Raw genomic sequence first — 9,262 nt, forward strand, 5'->3', positions numbered from 1 at the left:
TCCCTACGCAGAGGACTGGATGCTAAAATGTCAGAGATTAGGGTTTAAAGGGTGTTTTACTCCAATTCAAGAGGCGAAAAATATCCCATAGGAAGATCACATTACACTTACAATTTGTACATTCGACTGACCATCATGTCATGGATGTTTTTGACAAACTGCATATTACATAAAATGACGAAGGTTAGATATTTCGTTCCCGTGTATCCATGAGACTTGATACATGTATCACTTATGGCATGCAAAGAAAAAAGATGTTATTCAACAACTTTCTGCATGAATAATACATAAAGAATAATTAATTCACCTTCAAAGCCATTAAAGCATCTTCCATTGCACGTTGTTTGGCACGAAAGTCAGCACGGCGCAAATCAGCCTAAAAGCAAGTTAAATCGCAGCGTTGAAACATATCGGATCAACTACCAAGAGAATGTCCAAATTCTCAACCAAAAAAAGAAAACAAAAAAAAAACAAAAAAAAACAAAAAACAAAACAAAACAAAAAACAAAAAGAGAATGACGTTTTTTTTTATTTTGAATTCCATCTCCTTTTTCCAATGAGCCATGATGATTCAGAAACAGCTCCATACTCATTGTTAGACGTGTATCATATTTGAGTACTGCCACACAATTATACAAAAGATTCAAAGTGGCCTCTTAATTTTGATGACCCTTAAGATAATACACGTATTTATAATATGAACCACTCAAATTCTTAATGATAACTCTCACTAACAAAAAGGCGATGCAAGTTTATGGTGTCAATATACATTATTTATTTCAAATAACGTGTTTTTTTCCCTTTATATTTGTCCTTCAACACAACAAAATAGAATAAAGTATGTATAATTAAGCGCAGGAGAGTGCTGCAAACAGCCACTTTTTTCCTCCAACTTTAGATATATATATGGATTTCCCCGAGACATAACACAATGCACTCGACAAATCACATTTTAAAGATAAAAGAGGCACCTCTAACGCTCCATCACTCCAATGCTTATCGGCAGCAGTTTTCAATCTAGACCCAGCTTTGTCTTTCAAGATCTGGTAGACGGAAATACAGCACCGCATTAACCGTAGACAGACTTTTTTTTTTTTTTGATAAGAAACAAACGAAAATTTTATTAAAAAAAAACAACTCAGAACAAAAAGGACAAAAAGAATAAAGATGGACGAGAGATCCATCCAAAAGGCAAAAAGAAAACCAGAAGAGAAAAAAAATAAAAGACCAGATAACATAACAACAACACCCCCTCTCACCCATAGATAGACATTAGACACATAACAAGTCTTCTCCTTAAAATAAACCAGATTATACATACTGTAGCAATATGATGAAGCCGTTCGGCTTTCTTCTTCACACCACGGTCAAGTTTCTCAGTGTCCTCTCTCGCCCGAGCTGCCAACAGAAGATGAACATGAGGGGAATCATATGTTGACGCACAAACAAAACCAAAAAAGATAATCCCTTTAAAAAAAGTACAAGAGCATAGCAAAATTCTACTGATCTAATTGATTCACATTCTGCTCGACTCCAGATAAAAATTACTTTTAAGTGAATACCAACTGCGAATATTCATATAATGATCAAAATACCAACTACTATCACATTTGCAAAACCAAATGCGATTGCATTCTACTGATCAAAATACTCATATAATGATCCAAATGAAGGAAAAGATCATCCATTACCTTTCCTTTCATAACAAATTAAGAAACTAAAAGGATATATATCAGAAAAGAGTAACCGGAAAGGAGGATAGGGAGAAATTTACAGAACATTTGCCAACTTAAAAGAACCAAAGAGAAAGGATGTCTACAAACTCTTCAGATGTCGCATCCAGAGAGCCAAAGCAAAAAAAAGGCATGCTCATTCAAATTAGTTAATTAAAATCAAATAATTGTCTTCAAGTATGCATCTAACTCTTCCAACATAACCAACTAATCGTATAGAGAAGTTTGTAATGTTGAAAATATTTACCATCAAGCTTGAGAAACTCTGACCCAAGAAAAGCTACATCTTGGCGTGCACGGGCATCCAACCTCATTATGCCACTGATTAAAACAATTGAAATTCATCAAATTAATGAAGGATAAGTTAAAATGGTATAATAAAATAACAGTTAACCAATACCAACAACCTTGCTTCATACATAATGGTTTTTCTAAGAAGTGCTACCTGAATTATCAAAAAAAGAAGTGCTACCTGAATCTAACATCATTGAGCGTAATGATAAAGGCCTAGTACTGCAATCTTTTCATGTAATTCGTTGATTGCTGCCAATGCCTCTATAAATAATTCTTAAAAAACTAAAGAGTTGTGGATAGATGATAAATACTTAAAGCTCTTGTTAGAAAGAAAATAAAATTAAAAGATTGAATATACCGTGAAAGCAAGACAATGTCATTGCGAGCCCTTTCGTTCACAAACTTTGCATCATTGTAAACAAATCTACAGGCATCAGCTAAGCCCTTGGTAGAGTGAATACTTCTCTCGGACATGACTGGATATTCATCTTCCTTATCTCCAATTTGTGCACTGATACACCAAGAAAGTTAGAAGATCTTTGGAACATGATTGTAATAATGTATAAGCTCAATCCATGCCATAATAAAAAGCATAAAGCCGAAGACTGAATCGTGTCTATCAAGAGTTGTGTTCGGATAATGAAAAAATAAATAAATAAATAAAAATGAAGCACACATTTCTTTCTCCAAGTTACACTAATTAACCATCCATCTCTCAAAAGCGTAATTTGTTAGGAATTGGGATATGGGCCAACTTTAATTTTTAAACTCTCATACTTTTTCAAAAGTGAGCATAAGTTTAGGAAAACATAGATTGGATTTAGAGTTGGAAACATATGAAAGTTATGGATAAATTGAAGGCCTTAGGACTCAAGACTTCCTTCCGTAATACTTAAAAATCATCCATCCCAAAAGCTTAAATGAACTAAACTTGGTTTTTCTACTTTAAAAATACTGAGGAAATATCCACTTGGCAGCTCAGTGTTATGAGAAACGGCCAACAATAAGTCCCAATCAAATCAAAGTTTATAACTACAGTCCAAGGAACGAAGAACCACAAGGTTAGACTTAATGAAACCTCAAGTATATCAATATTTCTGATGTTGATCATAAAAATAATTCTTTCCTACCTACCTGCTTGTATCTGCACAATCATCACAAGTTCTAAGACCTCCTTTTGTTTTTGAGTTTCGAGATCCACTTGACCGGCATAATGTGGAAGGTCTTCGTGAAGTTGTCAAGTTTAAAGTTTTGCCATTTTTGCGCCACAAAACCTCATTGGCAAAACACAAATTTGTCGCCGAGAGACATCGAAGACTTACTTTCCTTAGTTCACCTGATTGACCCGTGAAATGGAATTTGTTTTGTTGCATTGACTTGGAAAAAGAGTTCAGAACTCCACGTGATTTAGGAAGACTCCCCATGTTAGTTGATGCAGGGTTGCTTGAAACTTTGCTTGCAGTAAATGCCATTGGAACGATTGCAACAAGAATGGGGTGAGAACCCAACAAGCGAGAACCTCACGACAACACTAACCTGTATGGGAAAAAAATCGACCGCGGTGTTAAGTGTCACATATAATTTGCAGTCTGCAGGTATTCAAAACCTTATGAAAGACGGTCACTATGTTGAACACGTACTTTTATCATCCCCAGAAAATGTTTTAAAATCCATAAATGATAATGAAATAAAATAATACCAAACCAATAATTCACTTTCTGGTCCTTTAGGCACAATTGCTTACTCCTACTTTTATAAATAAATAATTTGAGAGAAAAATGTTAATCGCTAAAGACTTGCAGTGTTGGGATTTCTCTATGTTCTCAGTTAATAACAAGTCCTTTCAAGAGAAATAAAAAGAATCAAATTAAATTAAGCATTTGATCTTTACTAATGAATTTCAGAAGCTAAAAAAAGTTCAACATTTCGGAAGCTCTTAGATCTTTAGGATTCGGAATTCGATTCGGAAGATAACAACAATAAACAATGAAACAAGCACAAAACACAAAAGAGCAGAGCAAAGTCCAGTTAGGGCATTTACTTGACTTGGCAGAGCTTCAAATAGAAAATAAAAAAGGAAACCCAAATAGAATAATAATAATCAAATGATTATAATTGTAGAGTGAAATGTTTAAGATTTTACTCAAAGTCAGATGAAGAAAACAAGAAAGTGCAACAGAATATTCATTAAGTGGTCAACCAGGGCAAAAGAAGCAGTACCTTTCTAGAGAGAAGAGAGAGAGAGAGAGAGAGAGAGGAAAGTGGAATTTGGAGAATTTGCAAGGACAGTGAGAGAGAGGGGCCACGGCCAAGAGAAGGGAGAGGGTGAAATTGCAGCCACAAACAGTTCATGTGGCCCCGCGGAAGCCAACGCTTTAACCATTAAAAAATAATCCGAGTAATTTTACGGATTCCCCTGAAATGAACGACTAGAGGAAGAAACAACGACGAGAGAGAAAATGAAATTACATTAACAATGGGCAAAAAAAAAAATCAATTAACAAATTCAATCAACAAAAAAAGGACTTCTTTTGCGGGGAAAAAAAGGGTTTTTTTTTTTTTTTTTTTTTAAAAAGGACCGAAACATATTCTAATAGGCTCTTACGATATACTCAAATTATAATTTTTAATTTTAAAGTTTAAATTTTAAATTTTTTATAAAAAAATATTATAATAAAATTAATAATATGAACTTAAGTATATAAAATAAAAGGATCTTAATATTTTTTAAAAATTTTAAAATATAAACATTTCACTTAAGGTTTTTTTTTTTTATAGAAATTTAAGGTTATTTTTATCACATATTTTTTTAAAACAAAAAAAAGTAAATAATTTTAAGTAAATTATATTTTAGCCTCAAAATTTTTATAAAACTATATTTTGACTCTTAAATTTTTATAAAATTATATTTTGGCCCAAAACTTTTATAAAAATACATCTGAGCCTAAAATTATAAGCTTTTTAAGAATTATATTTCAGCCCCTAAACTCTTTAAAAGTTACAATTTTGGTATGAACTTTATCCTTATAAATATAGCCCTGTTCATATTACCTCTTTTTAATTACTTTCTGATATCATAATCTTTACCATTCTTTAAACATGGGAATGAAAACGTGGAGAAACAAGAAAATAATGGAATCAGAAGATCGAATTGTAAACTGTGATCATGTTCTGGATGAGACCAGTGAGATCAGCGACTTAGCAGTCGACTTTGCAGCCATAATCAGGAACAAAGCCCTTCCGTTTCTCCCTGCTAAAGTACTGTGCAGGTTCAAAGCAGTTTGTTGGGCCTTTGCCAACCAGCAATCGGAAGCATTCCGCGACATTTCTGACTTCTTCCTCCAACCAATACAGCCTGGATCCCATATGAGTTTCTTTCCCAAAAAAAATTCCCTAGACCTCAAAGCATACAGTGTCTCAAGCCTGTCTTCGAGTTACTTTTTGCCGGAGAAAGTCAGAATTTTGGATTGATCCAATAGACTAGTATGTTGTCGAGGAATGACGGGAGACGTTTGGGATTATTATATCTGTAATCCTGTTACCAAACAGTGGAAGAAGCTGCCCCCAACAAACACTCGTCATGCAAATGATACTGTGTTGTGCTCATACTCGAACCATATACTAACATAAATATTCCTCTGTAGTATACGCTCATTTGTGGTTCCGTAACGCGTGTATTTGAAGGAACTTGTAAATTTCACAAGTATAGCTCATCAAAGGGATGTTGGAAGGATTGTGGTGTAGTTCATTGTTAAGGAATGAAAAGTCAATCAATGCACAAAGTTAGGGATCTTCGAATCATCTCGGTCAACTATCATCAATTCTAGTTGATTTGTTTACATTTATGTAGGAGTGTGAATAGACAATGACAGTGTATATTCTTTATTTTAGGATCTAAATTGATGTCCGTATAGTGTATATATTCCATTCTCTTTCAATAGCAATATACAAGAAATTTATTCTTTCTTTACATGGTATCAGAGCAACCACGGTTTTTAAAACTCTTGTTCTTCTTATTCTCACATCCATAAAATTGCACACCTTCTTCTAGCCAATTCACATGGCAGGAAAAGACGAAACTCAAAACTCAGCCAAGCCTGAGGCCAGCAAGTTTGATAATCCAAATGATCCTCTTTACCTTCATTATTTCGATCAACTTGGGCTTATACTCGTCACACAATCGCTGAATGGAGAAAATTACGGCACCTAGAGCCATGCTATGCTAATGGCTCTCAACATCAAGAATAAAGAAGGCTTCGTCAATGGCACCATCAAAGAACCACCGGAGACTTCCACCACATAACTCCTACAATGGAGGCGCTGCAACAATCTTGTAAAAACATGGCTTTTTAATTCAATCTCACAAGAGATTGGAGCAAGCATAATATACAATGAAAGTGCTTAAGAAATCTGGCTTGATTTAAAAGATCATTTTTCACGTACTAACAGTGTTCATCTTTTTCATGTTGAAGAAGCCATACATGATTGTAAACAGGGCAACATGACTATTGGGGCTTATCACACCAAGCTTAAAGGTCTATGGGATGAACGTGATGCACTCTGTAGCATTCCTAAATGCACATGTGGTGCTATGAAGGACGTTTTGCAGTTCCAACAAAATCAAAAGACCATGAAATTTCTCATGGGACTTAATGAAGTCTACGCCAGTGCTAGAGGACAAATTCTACTCATGGATCCACTTCCTATTGTCAACAAAACTCATTCCCTCATCCTCCAAGATGAAAAACAATAAGGAAAATCAAATGTAGGCGCACCACTGGCTAAAGCCTTGGCTTTTACTATGAAGAACAACCCACAAAAATCTGAGAGGATTTTCATGCCTAATAATCCCCATCTGAAATGTGGAACATGTGATAAAATTGGGCATACTTCAGAGACATGTCGAGCACACCTCAAATGTGATTATTGCAGCTGGCAAGGTCACACCGTTGATGTCTGTCGAAAGTTGCAAAAGATGAATTCTACAGGCAACAAACCTGAGCACAAGAATTGTTCCTCCAAGGCCAACCATGCAGATGCCAATACACCAGCATCTTCCACACAATTCACTCTCACAGCAGAACAATATCAGAATCATGACACTACTTGCTGGGAATAAGTCTAATTCGATGGCCAATCATGTCGGTAGTGCATCTACCATGAGTGATCTCTCAAGTAGAATCCTTTGTGCCTCTGCTATTGACAAAGAAATGTGATGGATTCTCGACACAAGAGCCACAGACCACATGATTTACTCAGCTGACTTATTGACACAAATCTCGTGTAACCAATCGAACCGTGCACCTACCAAATGGAGCCATTGCTATTGTCACACACATAAGCAGCATTCATTTTGCTAATTTCATCCTGCATGATGTGCTTTGTGTTCCTTCCTTTAAATTAAACTTGATTTCCATTAGCAAGCTCGTGTACAATTCCTACTATCTTGCCACATTCACTAATAGTACTTGTATGCTACAGGACCAACGTTCGGGGAAGATGATTGGAACGGGAACTGAGCGATGAGGACTCTACTACCTTGATACTCCACAGAAAACTGGGAGTAATGCAATCACCACCCCAGCCTCTTGTTCCTCAAGACTTTGGCATTAACGCCTTGGTCATCCATCAAATAAGCCTTTTAGTTTGTTTTCTCATTCAATTACAGACATGAAATTTTGTAATATTTCTGATTGTTTAATTTGTCCATTAGCTAAACAAACTCGTTCTCCATTTTCAATAAGTTCCATTCGCATTAAAGCACATTTTGAACTAATCCATGTTGATATTTGGGGAGGGTACCATGTTCCTTCAATTACAAGGGCACAGTATTTTCTTACAATCGTTGATGATTATACTCATTGCGCATGGACTTATTTGATGCATCATAAATCAGACGTTCATTCATATATGACCAACTTCATCAACTTTGTTGAAACACAATTCTCCTTGAAAGTCAAAGTTCTTCGAAGTGATAATGGGCCTGAATTTACAATGAGGAATTTTTATTTAGATAAAGGTATCATTCATCAAACTAGTTGTGTCTCCACTCCACAACAAAACGGAGTAATCGAAAGAAAACACCGTCACCTCCTTAATGTAGCCTGAGCCTTATTATTCCATGCCAATCTTCCTAAGAGATTTTGGGGAGACGCCATCTTGACTGCTACCTACCTCATTAACCGAACTCCCATACCTCTTCTTCAAGGAAAAACACCTTTCAAAATGCTTTTTCACAAACAGCCCGTATATGACCATTTGTGAGTGTTCGGATGTCTGTGTTTTGTCTCAACACATCACCAGCGTCCCACCAAATTTGATCCAAGAGCCACACGATGTCTTTTCTTGGGATATCCATATACTCAAAAAGGTTACAGGGTTTATGACCTCTCAACTGGTAAAGTTTTTGTTTCACGTGATGTTGTATTTCATGAGGATATTTTTCTTTTTCCATCTTCCGTTGCAGACTCACCTCCAATACCTTATCATTCATCAACAAATGATGATGACAATCCTACTCCACATTTTTCTCCCAACACTGAAGTGTTTCCACCTGACCATCTCTCTCAAGAAGAAATTTCTCCTCACTCAAATGGCAAAGCTTCTTCCTAAGTTATTCCTTCACCTGTAACTTCCCCACCCATTGATCAACCTACCCCAACCTTGCTTTCGGATCCACAAATTTCTTCATCACGGCCGACGCGCACTACGAAAACACCTAGTTATCTGCGTGAGTATCTGTCACGCTCCCCAACCGGGGTGGGTGACGTGGAACTCGATTTGGGATTAATAAAACAGATTCCCAACCGGATCCCACACTTAACTGCATTAAAATATAAATAAACGACATAATCCAGGAGCCTCTGACACACAGGGCTCCACCCCACAGGACATACAGTATCGTACATACATGCACATGTAAATAATCAATTACAACAGACATCATCCACAGTCTAGTAAATCCAAATGTCATTTATTACAAATTCTTACATATTCCTTACACTTTATGTTAGAGGATGAACACAGTCCTCACTTGATCGTTCCGTAGCACCACTCAGCTACTCCCGCTACTGCGCCCCGCTCCTAGAGTCTCCTGGGAGGGGTTTTAAACATTTGAAACATAAAACGTGAGCGAAAGGTCCAGTAGGATATAATTTGAAATATTTAAAATAAACGAATAAATAAATGAATAAGCAAGTAAACAAGACATTCAGTCCCGACAGAACAGCCGGAAC

The 9,262-nt window shown here is 36.1% G+C and overlaps 1 protein-coding gene across 1 annotated transcript in view; it reads right to left on the reverse strand.

Annotated features, from left to right (window-relative positions):
* LOC21409819 (senescence-associated protein AAF, chlorolplastic) overlaps nucleotides 1-4,320 on the reverse strand; it is a 6,219-nt gene extending 1,899 nt beyond the window's left edge. Inside the window, exons 1-9 of the mRNA XM_024173860.1 lie at nucleotides 4,248-4,320; nucleotides 3,162-3,563; nucleotides 2,386-2,538; nucleotides 1,981-2,054; nucleotides 1,322-1,398; nucleotides 972-1,043; nucleotides 308-376; nucleotides 112-158; nucleotides 8-15 (exon numbers count right to left, since the gene is read on the reverse strand). Of these exons, the coding sequence (XP_024029628.1) occupies nucleotides 8-15; nucleotides 112-158; nucleotides 308-376; nucleotides 972-1,043; nucleotides 1,322-1,398; nucleotides 1,981-2,054; nucleotides 2,386-2,538; nucleotides 3,162-3,499 (838 nt within the window). The 5' untranslated portion in view covers nucleotides 3,500-3,563; nucleotides 4,248-4,320. The remainder of the gene's footprint in view (nucleotides 1-7; nucleotides 16-111; nucleotides 159-307; nucleotides 377-971; nucleotides 1,044-1,321; nucleotides 1,399-1,980; nucleotides 2,055-2,385; nucleotides 2,539-3,161; nucleotides 3,564-4,247) is intronic.
* Between the last annotated feature and the right edge of the window lie 4,942 nt (nucleotides 4,321-9,262).

The sequence above is a fragment of the Morus notabilis genome, unplaced genomic scaffold (genome assembly GCF_000414095.1).
Source record: "Morus notabilis unplaced genomic scaffold, ASM41409v2 Scaffold518, whole genome shotgun sequence".
In the NCBI taxonomy this organism is placed as follows: domain Eukaryota; kingdom Viridiplantae; phylum Streptophyta; class Magnoliopsida; order Rosales; family Moraceae; genus Morus; species Morus notabilis.